Below are 22,817 nucleotides of genomic sequence, written 5' to 3' on the forward strand. Positions count from 1 at the left end.
AAAGTGCATTAGTTGTCAGTTAGCGATTTGTGCGTTAGTTGCGAGCTAGCAATTCATGTGTTAGTTTTCAGCTTGCGATTAGTGCGTTAGTAGTCAACTAGGGATTCGTGCGTTAGTTGTCAGCTAGCGATCTGTGCATTAGTTAGTTACCGGCTGGTGATTAATGTGTTAATTGTCAGCTACTGATGAATGTGCTAGTTGTCAGCTAGCAATTAGTGTGTTAGTTGTCAGCTAGTGATTAGTGCTTGAGTTGCGAGCTAGCAATTAGTGTTCTAGTTGTCCGTTGCAATTAGTGCGTTAGTTGTCAGCAAGCAATTAGTGCGTTAGTTACGAGCCAGTGATTAGTGTGCTAGTTGTCGTGTGTGAATGGGTGAATGTGGAAATAGTGTCAAAGCTCTTTGAGTACCTTGAAGGTAGAAAAGCGCTATACAAGTATAACCCATTTATCATTTACTTATAACTAGCGATTAGTGCGTTAGTTGTCATCTAGGGATTATTGCATTAGTTGTCAGCGAGCGATCCTTGAATTAGTTGCAAGCTAGCGATTAGTGTGCTAGATGTCCGCTTGTCCACTCTACCAACTTCGCCACGCCGTCCCATCATGGGTGTGCATCCTCACCTTGCCCTGACAATGACTGCTCCCCGGTGACGTCACCAGAGTGGGCGGGGCTTCGCTGCCAGCGCTGCAGCGCGGGGCTTCCGTAGGCCCGCCTCAATCCAACATGGCGCCTCCCGTAAGGTAACGTGAGAGCGACTTTCCCTTCCAGCAAAGAAGCCACAAAAAAAAAAGAAAAAAAAAAAGCCTCGACTTCGTGGAGACCAGCCACGGAGGCGTTTACCGTAGTAAACAGGTACGTTTTTACTCAAGGACGGTAGCGTCAACTGTAGTTTTGGAGCGAGTATTTCTTATAAACACACGACAGTCCAGCCTGTTTGTGTTTACAATAATTGTGTTATTTCGGTTTAAAATGACATTTACACACATTTCATTATAAGCAAGTTGTCATTCTAGTAATGGCTACATTATAAAGAATACTCCCAAGCTGGGCGATATGGCTGAAACCGTATCACCATGTAAGGGTTTGATATCGGTAAGTATCGATACTTTTGAGACCACATCGACAATAAGGACTAGGAGAAACATATTAGAGATGTACTATAATGGCTTTTTTGCCGATATTGTCCAACTCTTAATTACAGATTCCGATATCAACCGATACCGATATACACAGTCGTGGAATTAACACATTATTATGCCGAATTTTGTTGTGATGCCCCGCTGGATGCATTAAACCAGTGCTTCTCAACCTTTTTTCAGTGATGTACCCCCTGTGAACATTTTTTTAATTCAAGTACTCCCTTATCAGAGCAAAGCATTTTTGGTTGAAAAAAATAGATAAAGAAGTCAAATACAGCACTATGTCATCAGTTTCTGATTTATTAAATTGTATAACAGTGCAAAATATTGCTCATTTGTAGTGGTCTTTCTTGAACTATTTGGAAAAAAAGATATCAAAATAACTAAAAACTTGTTGAAAAATAAACAAGTGATTCAATTATAAATGTGACCTGTGCTGGCAAAATGAGTCACAATGAGGAAATTTTAAAAACTGAGTTATTGTTATTTACACATTCTCCATCTACAGACCTTCAAAATGATATATGGTTTGTTGGAATCGGACAGAAAATGACCGAGTGACATCCGATTGAAGTCGACCGAGTTTGAGGGTCCGTTTTGAGAAAAACCAGCTTAAAGTTTACTGTTCCAGAACAGAATGTTCCAAAACAAAACTCCATAGCAACCATACCTTAAAAGTCCTTGTAGCAACACCAAAATTGGTACAATTAAAGTCAAATCCCATGTCTAAAGGAAAAATATATATTCAACTCTATTGAAAACGGTTATGTACAAAAATGTCAACACTGTTATGTCACAGTTTTTTTGTTCACTGGTCAGTTTGTCAGCTGACCAGCAGCACTAAGAAGATTCACCGACTGCAGTGAATTTAGCGCACTTGCAACCGCCTGTGTACCCTCTCCACCTTCTAAATCCATTACGGAATGTAAAACAGTCTAACTTATCCACAAAAATAATAATTAAATGTTCGAAAATCACCTTTTTTCACATAATATTCCGCTCGAATTACTGTTGTTTTTCATCAGGGCGCTGCCATGATACCACAATGCACCGCGTGGGGTGATTCAACCAATGAGGGTAAGCCTCACAGCGACCCTTAGCAACAAGACGGATTTGTTTACGTCGGGACAGGTTTAAAAACTCGAATTCTATTGGTTCAGAATGGCGTCATCGGGAATTCCATGCTCATTTTTAGAAAGTAGGTAAACTTGGCGTCACAATGATACCAAATATGGCTAGGGGGATTCCCCCTTATTGCCGCGAGTGAGCGTTGAAAACACTGGATTTTCTCAAGGAATTTTAAAACAAAGGACTCATTTCTGAAGACATACCTTGTACAAAACCTTCAAATAAAGGTGATTTAAGATGTTTTCTTGCTATTTCGATGATTGGGATCGCTAGATTGTGGCTTTATGGACTCATTTTTGTGAAAATCTCAATTTCAACCAAGATACATTTTTTTTCACTTATTTGCCTGTAGCTCAAAATTAGCCTGTGCGCATTCCGACTCATTTTGCCAGCACGGGTCACAAATAAAGATTTTTGCACATAGAAGTAATCATCAACTTAAAGTGCCCTCTTTGGGGATTTTAATAGAGATCCATCTGGATTCATGAACTTAATTCTAAACATTTCTTCACCAAAAAATAAATCTTTAACATCAATATTTATGGAACATCTCCACAAAAAATCTAGCTGTCAACACTGAATATTGCATTGTTGGATTGTTGCATTGTAATGAATGGAATAGCCTACTTGATTTGATGTTCAGTTTATGAACTTACATTCATATTTTGTTGAAGTATTATTCAATAAATATATTTATAAAGGATTTTTGAATTGTTGCTATTTTTAGAATATTTTAAAAAAATCTCACGTACCCCTTGGCATACCTTCAAGTACCCCCAGGGGTACGCGTACCCCCATTTGAGAACCACTGCATTAAACAATGTAACAAGGTTTTCCAAAATAAATCAACTCAAGTTATGGGAAAAAAATGCCAACATGGCACTGCCATATTTATTATTGAAGTCACAAAGTGCATTATTTTTTTTTTATGCCCTAAATTCCCAAAATGTAGCTCCATTTTTAAACCTGATACCAACTTTTCAACCGTCCACCCACACTACTCTTCCGATATATTGAACGCAAAACATGTTTTCCCTTTCCCCAAATTCCTGGTTTTGCCGGAATTTCCTCCCCTTTGACAATGAATGGGCATTGTTCAATCTTCTGAATATCCCACATTTTTCATCCGAGTTGAGCCGTTCCACCATCCACACACTCCGCTAACCCTGGACATTCACGCCAGCATGTTTCCGAAAGTTCCCTGATTACCCGGAATTACCCCTCATTGAATGGGCAATATACAAAGTTCTCCATATCCCACTAGGGATGATGTTTGATAAGAAATTATCGAGTTCGAGTCTATTATCGAATCCTCTTATCGAACCGATTCCTTATCGATTCTCTTATCGAGTCCAGATAGGTTGTTGTATATGGAAAAAAAACACAATATTTGATTTAACAAAAGCTCACTTTTATTATATATGAAAAAAATAAAATCCAATAAATAAATAAATATTGACTGTTACTCCTCTAAAAAAATTAAAAAAAATATATATATATTGACTGTTGTTACCCAAAGTATATTAAGTGGGATTTTTCAGAAAAACAAATATATACAGTAACACAAAAACAACCTGTCTCTGTGATCACTATAGGTGTATCAATAATAATATAGTGTTAAATAAAACCAGTCCCTAGGGCACAAAACTGAAAATAATACAGCTCTCCAAAAAGTGCACTCCTGCTGCTATTTGACATAACTGTTTGTTATGATGCGTTGACATTTTTGCACTTTATTTCTTTATTGAAAGAACATTCTATGAAGAGAAAAGTTGTTTGCAAATGTGGTTACAATGCTAAAAAAGGAAAAGTTAAAGCTAAAAAAAGAAATACACTTTATTGAGTTAACATTATTTCTTTATAGGGGGAAAGATGTGATGTTTTGAGCTAGGCTAGCTACACTAACAACTAACAACTACACTACCCAGCATGCAACGGGAGTGACGAGCATGCGCGGTAGCCCCGAAAAGTGCTGTTGCATGTCGCAGCTAAGAATGAGGTTATGAGCACGCCGTGAAAGTAAACGTCAAGAACTCAGCCAACACGCCTCGTCTGCATTATTTATAATTAGACAGACAACACATATACAGTGTGATTTTGTTTTGTTTACAAGGAAAGAAGAACAAAAGTTAAAAAAGGGAGATATATGTTGTATATGTGCTGCGGTTGCTTTAAGAACGTTGCGACAGCTGCCGTAAAGGAGGTGCGTTGCTAGCCTGGTTGTTATGTTTCCGGTTGGTCGTAAAAGTGTTCGTCATGTGTTTGTACCCTGCTCAAATCTCTCAGTAAAGTAATTCATTGGATTATACCTTTTGTTTTGAACTTTATTACATCTTGGAGCGCTTTTTTCGGTGCATTTTTTTTCCTGCTTTCGCTACCTGCGCCTAATGACTGAGCTACGTGACGTCATTTCTTGTGATGTCTCACGGGGCATTCCTGGTCGGGACGGGATTGGTCCCAGGGATTCGAATAAAGAACCAACTCTTTTTCTTTACTATAGTGGTCTCGATAACGGGTACCGGTTCTCAAAAAGGGATTCGAGTCCGAGGACTCTGTTCTTTTCTTATCGAACAACCGGGAAAACCGGTTTCGAGTATCATCCCTATATCCCACATTTCTCACTTGATTCGAACCGTTCCAACTTCCACACACTCCTGCTTGCGCACATAGGGCGTTCACACGCAATTCCTAACGGAATTGCAAATTCTAGAATAAAAAAAACACTGGCCACCCCTGGATTACTCGATCATTCGAACAAACTAACGGATGGATTATTCGATGACTAAAATAATCAAAAGCGCCAGTCTTTTTTATGTTTAGAAGCCTAAACTGCGTGATTGTTTGAAATAAACTCTTCTGTTAGCATATGTTTCCCATAAACTGCCAAGATACCTGTGGCGGTGGGGGCGTGGCTATGGGCGTGGTCACCATGACATCATCGAGTAATTTGCATAACTTACTACAATGATATGATTTTCTCTAAAAAGGCTCAAAAAATGTTTACTTACTAATTAATAATAACAGTTTTGTTTTAAACGTCCATCCATCCATCCATCCATCCATTTTACAATATAATTACAACACTTTATGTACATATTTATATACAGATTTGAACAATAAGTTATTCACTGAAATATATTTATTAATTGTGGTTCTTACAAAAAATATATCTTATAAAATATAAAAGCTAAAATGTCTCTTAAAGCTCTGCCCCTTTTAATTAGTGCATACTAAATAATTTAACTTTAGCCTACTACTACAACCATATTATTTACCAGCAACATAAAGTGAAACAGAGGCAGAGGTGTCCTGCCACAGTCAGTAACAAATAAACAGAAAACAGTAGTGGTCAAGTACAAATAAGGCAACAAGAGAAGTATCCTACACTTCTCTTTTGTAAAGTAAATCTGAACAGCCTATATGGGCATCTACATCAACTATATGATTTGCCTGAGAAGCTGGACAGGACAAAAATAAATAAAAAAAATTAAATTTTTTATTTGTGGCGGACGTAATTCTTTCGTGGCGGGCCGCCACAAATAAATGAATGTGTGGGAAACACTGGATAACATGGTTTAATTGAGTTTTTTCCCCAGGCTGTACATCTATGCTGGCAAGGGCTGCCCGGCTGTTACCGATCATCATCTCCTCACGTCGACGTCCATCTCTCGCCAGACTCGCAGCACGTCAGTGGCGTGCAGCCTCCGTCAGCACAGGGCCGAGATCCATGGAGCCCCCAGACAAGGGCATCCAGGACCCGGAGGTTCTCGTCGCCAAGTCAACGCCTGACTCGTCTTCTCCTGGGGCGCCGCCCGGGACGCAGGAGTCGTCGTCTCCGGTGGGGCTCCTACCCGGCGAGACGGTGGTGAGCGAGGGCAAGGCGGCCATCTTGTTTCCCAGTGCCAACGAGGTGTTCTACAACCCCGTCCAGGAGTTTAATAGAGATTTAACGTGAGTACAAGAAGTACCTTTTTCGTCCTCGGCGCGCTGGTATTGTGGAGCACCTCTTGTTCCCCCTCCTCCCAGATGTGCCGTGATCACAGAGTTCGCCAGAGATGTGCTGGCTCAGCGCGGCGTCAAAGTGCATCTGCCCGGCGAGAAGGAGCGCGTGCTGGTGTCGCTGTCGGACGACGCAAACGAGGCGGAAGAGCAGAGCGAGAAGAAGAACGGAGAAGAAATGATCACGGCGACACCCGGGGAGAAATGCGAGGTAAGTCAAAGCTGTGGAATTTCATTGGTAATAACGGGTATTGAATCCCGATCGATACCTTTTGTCACACGCAACATCAGTTCCGGTCGCAGACTAAACAGCGACTCGTGTAAACAATCAGTCAAGCAGCATTCAGGGCGAGGTAATGTTGCCATTTTTAACAGCAACAAAGCAAATATGCTCGGTAGAAAACGCTCAAACATAAAGTAAGGCTTCATACTCCTAAATGCGCTAGCTCGATGCTAATTTACATTGGATTTGCCATAGACAGGCTATTATTAGCATTAGCGATTTCAATTGGTAAATAAAACCACAGTCAAACAGCTGGTGGTGTAGTAAGGACAATACTTTCAGTATAAACCAGGGCTATTCAACTACACCATGAAGAGGGCCACAGTTTCAAGAGCCTAGTGGCTTTGGGGCCGAACATCGAAATGTGGATGTTTCATCAGAAAGTGCCTCCGCAGGTTATATTTATTTGAGACTGTGTTTACTTATTTTCAAAGTAAACAGATCAGCTTTCACATTAAACTAGTTGTTCTGCCCTCGCTACTCGTTTCCAGCGTGTGCAGCTAGACAGATAGTTAACAGCGTGAAGAAACAGAGGCTCCAGAAGTTTTGTTCGGAGTTAATGTTCCTTCTTTTGAATTATTTTCCTTAATCATTTTTTATTTCTTTACACGTCTTCCTTCATTTAGGTTTGTAAGACTGAAAAAATAAACATTTTGATTGATTGATTGAAACTTTTATTAGTAGATTGCACAGTACAGTACATATTCCGTACAATTGACCACTAAATGGTAACACCCGAATAAGTTTTTCAACTTGTTAAAGTCGGGGTCCATGTTAATCAATTCATGGTACAAATATTTACTATCAGCATAATACAGTCATCACACAAGTTAATCATCAGAGTATATACATTGAATTATTTACATTATTTACAATCAGGGGGGTTAGGTTGGGTTGCTATCAGCATACTTCGGTCATCAACAATTATATCATCTGAGAAATGGACATTGTAACAGTGTAGGTCTGACTTCGTAGGATATGTACAGCGAGCGGTGAACATAGTGAGCTCAGAAAGCAAAAGAACAAGTATATACATTTGATTATTTACAATCCGGGGAGGTGGGATGTGGTGGGGGGAGGGGTTAGGCTAGGGTTGTAGCTGCCTGGAGGTGTTCTTTTAGTGAGGTTTTGAAGGAGGATAGAGATTACCAAAGTATAATGGCAATTGTGTATTTTACATGAATGAAATGGAAGGTTTAGTGTTAGTACATTCACACAATAAACTACAGATATAGAAATGACACAACATTCACACACCAAACATTGCACACAAGGTATGTGACTCATCACAATTAAACCATAAGTGTAGCTTTATCGCCCTCTATTGGTCAAATTTAGCGCCACATGTATTAAATGAGCTTTACGTATACAAAAGACATCACAAAGTCAGCAATTTCAATACAAAAACTAAATATCTTTATGCACAATACCTACTTACAAATGTTTGACCAAGTTCCGTGATGAAACTTACACGCTGGGACTTCTACAGTTGTTGTTGCTTGTCTGGATCAATGTGTCCGTCGCCTAAAAGGTCCACCAGGAAACAATGACTCGAGCAGAAGATTCATACTTTGTTGTCCAGTCGTGGTTAAAAGTACATGTTTGCAAATTATTTAGATTTTTTTCAGTGCTGAATGAGTAGTCTTCTTCTACTCACTCCACTGCTGCTTCACTGTGACACATATGCCCCTCTGTCGCCCCCTGCGGGGTGACGGGAGTACTGCATACACGATCAACCCTCGTTCTAATGGTTTCATCAAGTCTATTTGGGCGATATTCATACTTGCCAACCTTGAGACCTCCGATACTGGGGGGTGGGGGGTGGGGCGGGGGCGTGGTTAATAAGGGAGTATATTTACAGCTAGAATTCACCAACTCAAGTATTTCATATATATATATATATATATATATATATATATATATATATATATATATATATGTATATGTATGAAATACTTGACTTTCAGTGAATTCTAGCTATATATATATGTATATATATTTATTTTATTATACATATAAATAAAATAAATACTTGAATTTCAGTGTTCCGGGGGCTATCCAGTAGATGGCAGTATTGTCCTGTTTAACTTCTCCTCCGTTCATGACTCGGCCACCGTGTTCAATGGAGAAGTCTGTTTTACAAAATGTACAGGCAACATAATTACATACCCCTTCCCCTTCGAACTGTCCTGAATGAACTGAAATTCTTGTTTCCATTCGTTTTGGAACTTGCAAGCGTATTTCTTCATCTTGCTCGTCGACGGCGTCGCCATGTCTGTAACTTCCTCGTTCTTCTGCTTCGTCTCCTTGTTGTGTGCGCAGTTGTGCACTCTACTCTCTAAAAGCCGTAGATTTTATGACGTCATTGGGCAGGCAAGCTGTTTATATTGTGGGAAAGCGGACGTGAGAACAGGCTGTCTCCACTCAGGTCCGCATTGAGCTGGAGGGGGCGTGGCCTCCAGCTCCGGCTGAATACCGGGAGTTTGTCGGGAGAAAATTTTTGCCGGGAGGTTATCGGGAGAGGCGCTGAATACCGGGAGTCTCCCGCTAAAAATGGGAGTCTCCCGCTAAAAACGGGAGTCTCCCGCTAAAAACGGGAGGGTTGGCAAGTATGGCGGTATTCGGCGGGCCGGGTGTGGCATAAACACTTGGTGGGACGCAACATAACGCATTCAGCTTCCTGGCTACTGCCATCTAATGTCTTGGAAGTGCAACTGCATTGCAAATGAGACCCAAAAGTGTTAATAAAACAAGGTATTTACCAACTGGGCAGCATAATTATGATAGTCAGCTCATTTTGAAATGTTACATTAAAAATACAATTCTTTTTATCGAATAAGTAACAATAATACCCAACACAAATGTACCGAACATTGTTAAAGTTGAGTACCAGTATCGATTCCCAGTACCGTTTTGTTTCAAATGTGAACGATAACCATCCCTGATCATGAAAATAAAGATGTGATTGATGAAGTCTGTAATGTTTTGTGGTCAGCGAGGGCTTCGTGTGTTGGAGGGCTTGGCGGCGTCCGGTCTGCGTTCGGTACGCTTCGCCCTGGAAGTGCCGGGCCTTCGAAGCGTCACCGCTAACGACTTCTCTAAAAAAGCTGCTGCCCTGATCGCCAGGAACGCTGAGTACAACAAAGTCAGCGAGCTCCTTCAAGCGAGCTGCAAGGACGCCAGGTACTTTTTTCTTTCACATGTCAGCCACCTTTAATACGCACAACACCCAACACGATATCGGATGAGTTTTGTCCAAGCATGTTTCAAAATAGTTTTTTTTTCGGTTTGGTAATGATTTTCCATAACACTGTAATAGTGCCAAAGAGACGTCAGAACTTGAAAACCATCTTTTGTTGTTAAAGTCTCCTGTTTGGGAACACTTGAAGTGGACACTACAATATTATTACTACTGCACTGCACTGCAACCCATAAGGAACTTTACTCAAACAACAAAAACTGTTCAAACTCTGACTGTAGACCAGGAGTAAATGGGTTATACTTGTATAGCTCGTTTCTACTTTCAAGGTAGTCAAAGCGCTTTGACACTATTTCCACATTCACCCATTCACACACTAATGGCGGGCGCTGCCATGCAAGACCCTAAGCACGACCCATCAGGAGCAAGGGTGAAGTGTCTTGCTCAAGGACACAACGGACATGACGTGGTTGGTAGAAGGTGGGGATCGAACCAGGAACCCTCAGGTTGCTGGCACGGACACTCTCCCAACCGCGCCACGCCGTCGCCGAGTGTCCAAAGTGCGTCACATAGGCTTTTGAACTTTGCGCCTATAACAATCCGGATGGTTCGTTTCCTCTTTGGTCCGGAGGACACGACGTCCACGGTTTCCAAAAACAATTGGAAATGTGGACTCGTCAGACCACAGAACACTTTTGCACTTTGCATCAGTCCATCTTAGATGAGCACGGGCCCAGCGAAGCCTGCAGCGTTTCTGGGTGTTGTTGATAAAAGGCTTTCACTTTGCATAGTAGAGTTTTAACTTGCACTTACAGATGTAGTGACGGACTGTAGTTACTGACAGTGATTTTCTGAAGTGTTCCTGAGCCCATGTGGTGATATCCTTTACACACTGATGTCGCTTTTTGATGCTGAGAGATCCAAGGTCACGGGCTTAGCCACTTACGTGCAGCGATTTCTCCAGATTCTCTGAACCTTTTGATGATATTATGGACCGTAGATGGTGAAATCCCTAAATTCCTTGCAATAGCTGGTTGAGAAATGTTGTTCTTGAACTGTTGGACAATTTGCTCACGCATTTGTTGACAAAGTGGTGATCCTACCCCATCCTTGTCTGTGAATGACTGAGGATTTCATGGAATCTACTTTTATACCCAATCATGGCACCCACCTGTTCCCAATTAGCCTGTTCACCTGTGGGATGTTCCAAATAAGTGTTTGATAAAGTTAAAAAGTACAAGTACCACTGATAGTCACAGACACACTAGGTGTGGAGAAATCACCCTCTGCATTTGACCCATCCCCTTGTTCCACCCCCTGGGAGGTGAGGGGAGCAGTGAGCAGCAGCGGCGGCCTTGTCGGGAATCATTTTGGTGATTTAACCCCCAATTCCAACCCTTGATGCTGAGTGCCAAGCAGGGAGGTAATGGGTCCCATTTTTATAGTCTTTGGTATAACTCGGTTTGAACTCACGACCTACCGATCTCAGGGCGGACACTCTAACCACAAGGCCGCTGAGCAGGTTTGATGAGCATTCCTCAACTTTCTCAGTCTTTTTTGCCACTTGTGCCAGCTTTTTTGAAACATGTTGCAGGCATCAAATTCCAAATGAGCTAATATTTGCAAAAAATAACAATGCTTTCCAGTTAGAACGTTAAGTATCTTGTCTTTGCAGTCTATTCAATTGAATACAGGTTGAAAATGATTAGCAAATCATTGTATTCTGTTTTTATTTACCATTTACACAACGTGCCAACTTCACTGGTTTTGTGTTTTGTATATATAAATGTGTATATACACTACCGTTCAAAAGTTTGGGGTCACATTTAAATGTCCTTATTTTTGAAGGAAAAGCACTTTAAACTAGTCTTAACTTTAAAGAAATACACTCTATACATTGCTAATGTGGTAAATGACTATTCTAGCTGCAAATGTCTGGTTTTTGGTGCAATATCTACATAGGTGTATAGAGGCCCATTTCCAGAAACTATCACTCCAGTGTTCTAATGGTACAATGTGTTTGCTCATTGGCTCAGAAGGCTAATTGATGATTAGAAAACCCTTGTGCAATCATGTTCACACATCTGAAAACAGTTTAGCTCGTTACAGAAGCTACAAAACTGACCTTTCTTTGAGCAGATTGAGTTTCTGGAGCATCACATTTGTGGGGTCAATTAAACGCTCAAAATGGCCTGAAAAAGAAAACTTTCATTTTAAACTCGACAGTCTATTCTTGTTCTTAGAAATTAAGGCTATTGCACAAAATTGTTTGGGTGACCCCAAACTTTTGAACGGTAGTGTATGTGTGTATATATATGTATATATATATATAAATAATTTTACTATGCGACAGTATGGACTAAAAATCACGCAAGATGTTTATGTTATTGAAAAAATAGTACTGTTAAAAGTCGTTTTTGCAATATAGTTTTATTTAAAAAAATAACAAATCTGTTTATATGAAAAGCATGCATTTGTATTTAGGGCTTTTTATTCTTTAATAGATGGTGTACCGTTACCCCCCTAAAAGTTTCCTTACCCTGAATGTTCCACCTGTTTCCTGCAGCCTGCTCATGTACGAGATGCGAGGCAAGAAGGATGGCTATGATGTCATCGATCTGGATCCCTACGGTAGCCCCGCCTCCTTTCTGGATGCCGCTGTGCAGGCAGTCAATGAGGGCGGTGAGTACTTTTGTCACGTGTCACTCGTAATTTGCCCAATATCATTTTAATTCTCTCACGCCTCTTCAGGCCTTCTGTGTATCACGTGCACCGACATGGCGGTGTTGGCGGGGAGCAGCGGCGAGACCTGCTACAGCAAATATGGCTCCGTGTCCATCAAAGCCAAATACTGTCACGAGCAGGTGAGTGTACCACAATACACCACAGTGTTTCCCACACATTCATTGATTTGTGGCGGCCCGCCACGAAAGAATTACGTCCGCCACAAATAAAATTTAAAAAAAAAAAAATTAAAAAAAAATATATATATATATATATATATATATATATATATATATATATATATATATATATATATATATATATATATATATATATAATTTTTTTTTGTCCTGTCCAGCTTCTCAGGCAAATCATATAGTTGATGTAGATGCCCATATAGGCTGTTCAGATTTACTTTATAAAAGAGAAGTGTAGGATACTTCTCTTGTTGCCTTATTTGTATTTGACCACTACTGTTTTCTGTTTATTTGTTACTGACTGTGGCAGGACACCTCTGACTCTGTTTCACTTTATGTTGCTGGTAAATAATATGGTTGTAGTAGTAGGCTAAAGTTAAATGATTTAGTATGCACTAATTAAAGGGGCAGAGCTTTAAGAGACATTTTAGCTTTGATATTTTATAAGATATATTTTTTGTAAGAACCACAATTAATAAATATAGTTCAGTGAATAACTTATTGTTCAAATCTGTATATAAATATGTACATAAAGTGTTGTAATTATATTGTAAAATGGATGGATGGATGGACGTTTAAAACAAAACTGTTATTATTAATTAGTAAGTATACATTTTTTGAGCCTTTTTAGAGAAAATCATATCATTGTAGTAAATTATGCAAATTACTCGGTGATGTCATGGTGACCACGCCCATAGCCACGCCCCCGCCGCCACAGGTATCTTGGCAGTTTATGGGAAACACTGCACCAGTAATGGCGTCAACCAACACACTTTAAAAAGACAGGGTATTAAAAATGTTTGCCACATCCTCACTTAAAAGCGTGAGTGAAAAATGCGTGAAGATTGCACTACTAACCTTAAAATACCTGTTAAATCCTAAAGAGAAAGAGATGATACAGTATTATTTGCTCACAGATGCTACCTGGTGGTTGTTTGGGCACACTGCAGGATTCTCACAGGATTGAGGCAACAAACTAACCCAGACCCACTGTAAAGCTCGTTTAGCTTGTTTACTGAACGAAATGGCGGAGAGGTTGTTCATTCTGCATCGTCTACAATCCCTGCAGGCTCTCCGCATCATCCTGCACAGTTTGGACCAGCGGGCCAACGTGTACCAGCGATACATTCAGCCCCTGCTGTCCGTCAGCGTGGACTTCTACATCCGTGTCTTTGTGCGCGTCTTCACAGGACAAGCCACCGTCAAAAACTCAGCCAGGTAATTTATGCTGTACAAACATGTTTTTTTTATCTGCTTTATTTCAGTGAATGATCACTGGAAGTGGAATTGAGCGTATTTGGAGAGACCGACATGTAACGTCAAGTTCTCGTCCGTCACGTTGCAGCAAACAGGCTCTGGTCTACAACTGTGTCGGCTGCGGTTCTTTCCACTTGCAAAGGATGGGTAGAAGAACCAGCCACGGAAAACAGTAAGAAAACTTGAACCACTAGACCGTATCGTCCTTCATGTCCTCTTAAAACCAGAGGCTTGAATCCCCATACCACTTTTTCGTGTCTGATACCAATATTGGTACTGGTACATGACGTCGTTACTTTTACTAGTGACGAGCAGTGTTGGGCTAGTTACTGCAAACCAGTTACTAGTTAAAGTTACTTTATTTCAAAAGTAACCCAGTTACTAACTCAGTTACTTACACTAAAAAGTAATGCGTTACTATGAAAAGTATCTATTTAGTTACTTCTTTTTCTTTTTTTTAAATTTAAGGCTCCCATTAATGCCCTTTTAGCCTTCATTTCAGTACTGTTATTGCACTGGAGAATAATACAATCTGTTGATCAACTTGACATGCATTTGCATCACTGAACTCTGCTAAGCAATGTGCTCTACATACAACACACAGACAAAGATATGTTTCAAAGGGCCAATTTATTTGGGGCCAGAACAAATTGACAAAACTATTTTAAATAGCTGCAACATAACATACATAAGTAACAAACCGCATAATAACATGTCACAACATAGCTGTAAACCTGGCTTCACCCAGGGAAGGCACACATGACATGATTATATGTCATGTCACTATATCCAGCACACATACCGCTATACACACGCCTAAACAGGCCTTTTTTTCTCTCAAGGAATTGTGAAATAAAATCATGTCTTCAGGACATCAACACTGTACTGAAGCCCAGAACACACTCAGATCTTCTCAGTTTCTAGCCCAGGGGTCACCAACGCGGTGCCCGCGGGCACCAGATGAGTAGCCGGCTGGCCTGTTCTAAAAATAGCTCAAATAGCAGCACTTACCAGTGAGCTGCCTCTATTTTTTAAATTGTATTTATTTACTAGCAAGCTGGTCTCGCTTTGCTCGACATTTTTAATTCTAAGAGAGACAAAACTCAAATAGAATTTGAAAATCCAAGAAAATATTTTAAAGACTTGGTCTTCACTTGTTTAAATAAATTCATTAATTTTTTTACTTTGCTTTTTATAACTTTCAGAAAGACAATTTTAGAGAAAAAATACAACCTTAAAAATGATTTTAGGATTTTTAAACACATATACCTTTTTACCTTTTAAATTCCTTCCTCTTCTTTCCTGACAATTTAAATCAATGTTCAAGTAAATTTATTTTTTTTATTGTAAAGAATAATAAATACATTTTAATTTAATTCTTCATTTTAGCTTCTGTTTTTTCAACGAAGAATATTTGTGAAATATTTCTTCAAACTTATTATGATTAAAATTCAAAAAAAAATATTCTGGCAAATATAGAAAATCTGTAGAATCAAATTTAAATCTTATTTCAAAGTCTTTTGAATTTCTTTTAACATTTTTGTTCTGGAAAATCTAGAAGAAATAATGATTTGTCTTTGTTAGAAATATAGCTTGGTCCAATTTGTTATATATTCTAACAAAGTGTAGATTGGATTTTAACCTATTTAAAACATGTCATCAAAATTCTAAAATTAATCTTAATCAGGAAGAATTACTAATGATGTTCCATAAATTATTTTTTTAATTTTTTCAAAAATATTCGAATTAGCTAGTTTTTCTCTTCTTTTTTTCGGTTTAATTTAGAATTTTAAAGAGTCGAAATTGAAGATAAACTATGTTTCAAAATTTAATTGTAATTTTTTTCGTGTTTTCTCCTCTTTTAAACCGTTCAATTAAGTGTAAATATCATTAATTATTAATAATAACATAGAGTTAAAGGTAAATTGAGCAAATTGGCTATTTCTGGCAATTTATTTAAGTGTGTATCAAACTGGTAGCCCTTCGCATTAATCAGTACCCAAGAAGTAGCTCTTGCTTTCAAAAAGGTTGGTGACCCCTGTTCTAGCCGATACTATATAAAAAATAACGTAAAATAACGCAGCAACGCATCATGTAGTAACGGTAACTGAGTTACTGAATATAAAAAATAACATGTTAGACTACTAGTTACCGCCGAAAATAACGGCGTTACTGTAACGCGTTAGTCCCAACACTGGTGACGAGTAATCTAATTAATTGTATGAATGCCCAATTCTACACCCAAAAAACATCTATTTAATATTATTATTATTTCGCCGCAAAAGTTTGCCAGTTTTCATTCGATTGGAACTGTTGAAGTATCAAAACGTTACCCAGAATTCCCAGGACATTTTTCCCATTGAAAATGAATGGGCCATTTTTTTAACTTGCACAATTCCCGCATTTCTCCACAAATTGTAACCATTCCACCATCCACACATTCATGTCCCCTTGGACAAGCAAACTACCATTTTCCAAGTTCAAAATTATTCCCGGTTTTCCAAAGCCCAATTTTCACCTCTTCCTGGGAAGTTTTCACAGTCCTCATTTTTCAACCGTTTCCGACCATTCCCCCTTCAAAACGTTCCTCTTAGTTGGGACAACAAAAGTTCCTTTTTTTTTTAGTTCACATTCCCAGTTTCCCCAAAATTCTAGGAATTCCGAAATACCCATTCTCAATTCAATCTGTTACTATGTCAACATTTTTCAACCGATTCCAAAAAATACAACACCAACTAGAGATGTCCGATAATAGCTTTTTTGGGTTGGGGGGGCAGGGTTTGGTGGTAGCGGGGGGTGTATATTGTAGCGTCCCGGAAGAGTTAGTGCTGCAAGGGGTTCTGGGTATTTGTTCTGTTGTGTTTATGTTGTGTTACGGTGCGGATGTTCTCCCGAAATGTGTTTGTCATTCTTGTTTGGTGTGGGTTCACAGTGTGGCGCATATTTGTAACAGTGTTAAAGTTGTTTATACGGCCACCCTCAGTGTGACCTGTATGGCTGTTGACCAAGAATGCCTTGCATTCACTTGTGTGTGTGTGAAAAGCCGTAGATATTATGTGACTGGGCCGGCACGCAAAGGCAGTGCCTTTAAGGTTTATTGGCGCTCTGTTCTTCTCGCTACGTCCGTGTACCACTCCGTACAGCGGCGTTTTAAAAAGTCATACATTTAACTTTTTGAAACCGATACCGATAATTTCCGATATTACATTTTAAAGCATTTATCGTCGGACATCTCTAGTTCAGATAGTTTAGCATATATCGATTGAGCTATTTTCTATTGGTTTTAGTATTTTTAATGTACAAAATAAGTCAAAGTGACACCCGCGTTTTTCAATGTTTATTTCTGCGGGGCCCCTCGCTGGAAAAGGTTTGGACACCCCTGCAAAAGAGGATGCCATTGACAGGCAAACAAAATGTCCTGCTTTCCTGTGACGCAGAATCGTTATAATAATTTAAATACCAATTTTTTTAGTATTGGATCGGACCCTCCCTGGTTCAGTCCATCGTAATCATAATAATGTTTATTTGTCTCATGTTGCTGACTGGCGTGAGTGTGATTATTGATTTCAGAATGAAATATTCTGCTGCAAATGGGCCGCCTGTGGGACCATCATGTGAACACTGTGGGCAGAGACATCAGGTGAGTCATGTGACAACAATGGCGGCTCAATAAAGCCCAGAATATGACTTGTTAATGTAACCTATACTGTGTGGGTGTGTGTGTGTGTGTGTGTGTGTGTGTGTGTGTGTGTGTGTGTGTGTGTGTGTGTGTGTGTGTGTGTGTGTGTTCCTAGCTGGGGGGTCCAATCTGGGCGGAACCTATTCACGACCAGGCCTTTGTCCAGAAGGTGTTGACAGCAGTGTCAGGAAACCCGTGTCGTTTTGGCACGTCCAAGCGCATTGAGGGGATGCTGAGCATGGTGACCGAGGTACAACTTTTATTTCAATACTTTTGATGCCAACTTCCTGTTTGGGGTAACTGTGCTTCTCTTCTGGCACACAGGAGCTGCAGGACGTGCCGCTTTATTACACCGTGGACAGTTTGAGCAGCACCATACACTGCAATACACCACCTCTGCTCAAGTTTAGGTACACTCACTCTCTCAATTTCACTCACTCACTCACTCACTCACTCACTCACTCTCCCACTCACTCTCCCACTCACTCATTCAGACGATCTCAGTCACACGCTCACAAAATCTCTGTCTCTCACTCACTCACTCACTCACTCACTCATCTCCCACTCACTCTCCCACTCACTCATTCAGACGATCTCAGTCACACGCTCACAAAATCTCTGTCTCTCACTCACTAACTCACTCACTCATCTCCCACTCACTCTCCCACTCACTCATTCAGACGATCTCAGTCACACGCTCACAAAATCTCTGTCTCTCACTCACTCACTCACTCACTCACTCACTCACTCACTCACTCACTCACTCACTCACTCACTCATCTACTCACTCACTCATTCACACAATTTCACTCACTCACACAATCTCTCTTTCTTACTCACTCACCCACTCACTCTCTCTCCCTCACTCATTCACAAGATACCACTCACTCAATCACACACTCACAGAATCTCTCTCTGTCTCTCTCTCACCAATCACTCTCTCACTCACTCAATCACTCACTCATTCACAAGATACCACTCACTCAATCACGCACTCACAGAATATCTCTCTCTCTCTCACCAATCACTCACTCCCTCACTCATCTACTCACTCACTCATTCACAAGATACCACTCACTCAATCACGCACTCACAGAATCTCTCTCTCCCTCTCACCAATCACTCTCTCACTCACTCACTCACTCACTCACTCATCTACTCACTCACTCATTCACACGATTTCACTCACCTACTCAATCTCTCTTTTTCACTCACCCACTCACTCATTCACGCAATCTCACTCACTCACACAATCATGCACTCACAAAATCTCTCAATCACCCACTCACTGTCTCTCCCACATACTCATTCACATGATCTCTCTCATTCACTTACTTACTCACTGATTTATTCACATAATCGCTCTCTCACTCACTCACACAATCTCTCACTCACTCACTTACTCACTGATTTATTCACACGATCTCTCTCACTCACTCACACAATCTCACTCACCCAATTACTCTTTCTCTTACTCACTCTTCACATGATCTCTCTCACTCATTCACCTACTCACTCTCTCACAATCTCTCTCTCCCATTCACTCACCTACTCACTCATTCACACAATTTTACTCACTCACTCACTTACTCACTCACTCACACACACAATCTCTCTCACTCACTCACTCACACTCACACAATCTCTCACCCACTCACTCAATCTCTCTCTCCCACTCACTCATTCAGACGATCTCAATCACGCGCTCACAAAATCTTTGTCTGTCACTCACTCATTCACACAATTTAACTCACTCACACAATCTCTCTTTCTCACTCACCCACTCACTCTCTCTCAATCACTCATTCACAAGATACCACTCACTCAATCACGCACTCACAGAATCTCTCTCTCTCTCACCAATAACGCTCTCTCACTCACTCACTCACTCACTCACTCACTCATCTACTCACACGATTTCACTCACCTACTCAATCTCTCTTTCTCACTCACCCACTTACTCATTCACACAATCTCACTCACTCACTGACACAATCATGCACTCACAAAATCTCTCACTCACCCACTCACTGTCTCTCTCATTCATTCATGTGATCTCTCTCATTCACTTACTTACTCACATGATCTCTCTCTCACTCCCTCACTCACTGATTCATTCACATAATCGCTCTCTCACTCACTCACTCACACAATCTCTCACTCACCCAATTACTCTTTCTCTTACTCACTCTTCACATAATCTCTCTCCCATTCACTCACCTACTCACTCATTCACACGATTTTACTCACTCTCTCACTCAGTCATTCACACAATCTCTCTCACTCACACAATCTCTCACCCACTCACTCAATCTCTCTCTGTCTCACTCAGAACAGAACTGATTTATTTTTGTGACGACGAACTGTTGCTAGGCAGACTTCTACGAAAAATATCAGCGTTAACAATAACTGTCATTTATTCTCGGCGGCCCGCCAGGCATAAATGTGGGCTGCTAAGAATAGATTTGTTGAGACCTGTCCACTCTGCTCGTTAACACAGCTCACCCGGTCAGCCAGAGAATAAGAAGACGCAGCAGCAGGAGCAATCAGTGATGTGATGTGCGGGCGTGCGGGCGGCCGTGCGTGTGTGCGGGCGGGTGGCCGTACTGTGATGTGATGTGCGGGCGTGCGTGCGGGTGGGTGGCCGTGCGGGCGGGCGGCCGTGCGGTGATGTGATGTGCGGGCGGGTGGCCGTGCGGGCGGGCGGCCGTGCGGTGATGTGATGTGCGGGTGGGTGGCCGTGCGGGCGGGCGGCCGTGCGGTGATGTGATGTGCGGGCGGGTGGCCGTGCGGGCGGGCGGCCGTGCGGTGATGTGATGTGCGGGCGGGTGGCCGCGCGGGCGGCTGTGCGTGCGGGCGGGCATGCTTGCGGGCGGGCATGCTTGCGGGCGGCCGTGCGGGTGTGTGGGTGTGCGTTCTGGCAATGCTTACTTAATGGGGACATCGCTCTGTTTACACAGTCACCTTTAGGGGACCTCTGACGGTATGGGGACAAAAAAACAGGTCCTTTAAAGGGAAACCTCTTTAAATGATAGTCAGATCCATTCTGAAGATGCCTAACTGATTTTTAAGCGTTGGCCCATAAAACATGTTTACTGGTTAGTTTGAGTGTGAGACATTTGCACAGCAGCCCCCTCATGGGGCTGTAGCTGGTACTGCACTCGCTGCTCTGCTCACACTTCTTCCGTGTATAGTTAATCACTTCCACCTGGTCCCCATAACATTTTCATACAGCATGATTAAAAAAACATTATTACCTTAAAGTATGATTCACATACAGAATGTTCCATCCTTCTATATATGGTAGTTGGAGTTGCAGACCACTTCATTACTGCTAAACAGCAGTTTTCAGTCATGTCACAGAAGATGCAGGATTTGCTTGAACATTTAAGTGGTGAAACTTCCTATAAGAGGACAGCTGTATTCTGACCATCATGTCATATTTCATTTGAACTTTTTTTTTTTTTAAATGGTCCTCAGTAATCACGTACAAATTTGTGTGAATTATGCCAAATTATTTAAATGTATTTAAATATTATTTTTCCCCAGGGTCCCCAGTAAGAATGATCAGCACATTACTTCATCAATCCAGAGATTTAAAGACGTGTATGAGCTAACTGGGCAGGGGACATTTTACCTCCTTTTTTTTATGCCTCCACAACCTGTAGAAAGGGTGGTCCCCACAAGTGATGATCCAAAACTTGGTCCCCATTCCAAATGATAACCAGTGTGTGTGTGTGTGTGTGTGTGTGTGTGTGTGTGTGTGTGTGTGTGTGTGCAGATCTGCTCTCCTGCACGCAGGCCACAAAGTTTCTCTCTCTCACGCCTGTAAAAACGCCATCAAGACGGATGCTCCGCCCGCCGCCATCTGGGACATCATGCGCTGCTGGGTGACGTCCTGTTTGCCACTACATTACTCTGCATTGTTTATATTTGTAATCATATTCAACCTGCAGGAGAAAACCAACCCGGTGAAACGGGAGAAACTATCGGGGATGAGCCCCGCCTTCAAGATCCTCGCCACCGAGCCCACGTGAGGCGCCGCCTTCCCTCCACACTCTCTCCCTTATATCAGCCATGTTTTGTTTTTTTCAACGCCGTTTTCTCCGCACAGCTTCGAGGCGTGTTTCACCGTGCGCGACGACGCCAACCCCCAGTCTCGCCAGCGCCACCTGACTCGGTTCCAGGAGAACCCCCAAGCCTTCTGGGGACCCAAAGCCAGAGCGAAGGCCGGGTGACCGAGCCGCTGTCCTTTTCCACGCCACACCCCCGGTCATGCACTCGTCTCTAAACCTGCGTCTTTCCGCCCTCTAGTGGTGGCATCGCTAACGACCTGCAGCAAAAGCAGATTAGAAACCAGAACAAGAGGAAGAACCAGATCACGGATTCTTCTCAGCTGGGGAACGTTCCCTGCAAGAGGTTCAAACAGGTCAGTTCTCCCGCGCAGCAGAGCGCGCCTTTATTTTGAAATCTACTGAAGTGTCGCCAAATCAGGGGAGTCGCTCTTTAAAGGGACATGTGTTCTTTTCCATCCTTCTGGGTTTCAGGGCACGTGCACACACGGCGATAAATGTTCCTACTTGCACGACGCCGAGCACACAACCCAAGAAAAAATGGAATAACTTTTTCTTTTTTTTGTATTTTAGTTGTGTTTAGCGAGCCCAGGAATGACGTCATTGTGGGCCGACTTTTATTTTCTTGGGTTTTTTTTGCTTTGACTGTTCTAACGGTCCAATAAAGCCCAACATATCACTTCAAATCCTTCCATTGTGTAATTAGTTATTTCAAAACACTAAACCCTCGTTATCTCAGTTAATGTATTTCGATATACAAATAGGAATTATTCACCAAATATTTTCACAGCTAGAGCATAAAACACCTTCTGAATGCATTGTTTACATTATGAAAGTGCTCTAGACATGAAATAACACTCATTGTTGCTTTTAAAGGACTAAAGGTGCGACTGCAGCTATAGATTATTTTGGGTAATTGAGTAATCTATTAATTAGTTTGTTCGATTAATGAACACTGCAAAAAGTCAGTGTTCAAAAACAAGAATAAATTAAAGCTGCAAGCAGCGTTGGTCGGGCCCGCATACTTGGCAGGTGCTAGTCCTAAGTGGTCAGTGTATGAAATCTAGCTCTAAGTCAGACCTACATAGAGGTTTTTGTTTCATGTCTCTACGATATTCGTACTGGGAGTTAGAGGAAGTT

General features: G+C 41.3%; 1 protein-coding gene across 1 annotated transcript; it reads left to right on the forward strand.

Annotated features, from left to right (window-relative positions):
- Nucleotides 1-696: 696 nt before the first annotated feature.
- Nucleotides 697-22,370, forward strand: LOC133633774 (tRNA (guanine(26)-N(2))-dimethyltransferase-like). Its single transcript, XM_062026441.1, has 16 exons — nucleotides 697-851; nucleotides 5,863-6,217; nucleotides 6,293-6,476; nucleotides 9,544-9,731; nucleotides 12,314-12,429; nucleotides 12,499-12,611; nucleotides 13,738-13,886; nucleotides 14,014-14,097; nucleotides 17,496-17,565; nucleotides 17,720-17,854; nucleotides 17,929-18,014; nucleotides 21,386-21,494; nucleotides 21,561-21,637; nucleotides 21,719-21,838; nucleotides 21,919-22,033; nucleotides 22,152-22,370. The coding sequence occupies exons 2-16, from the start codon at nucleotides 5,874-5,876 to the stop codon at nucleotides 22,224-22,226; spliced, it is 1,965 nt and encodes a 654-aa protein (XP_061882425.1). The 5' UTR covers nucleotides 697-851; nucleotides 5,863-5,873; the 3' UTR covers nucleotides 22,227-22,370.
- The last annotated feature ends 447 nt before the right edge of the window (nucleotides 22,371-22,817 follow it).

The sequence above is a fragment of the Entelurus aequoreus genome, linkage group LG18, assembly GCF_033978785.1.
Source record: "Entelurus aequoreus isolate RoL-2023_Sb linkage group LG18, RoL_Eaeq_v1.1, whole genome shotgun sequence".
In the NCBI taxonomy this organism is placed as follows: domain Eukaryota; kingdom Metazoa; phylum Chordata; class Actinopteri; order Syngnathiformes; family Syngnathidae; genus Entelurus; species Entelurus aequoreus.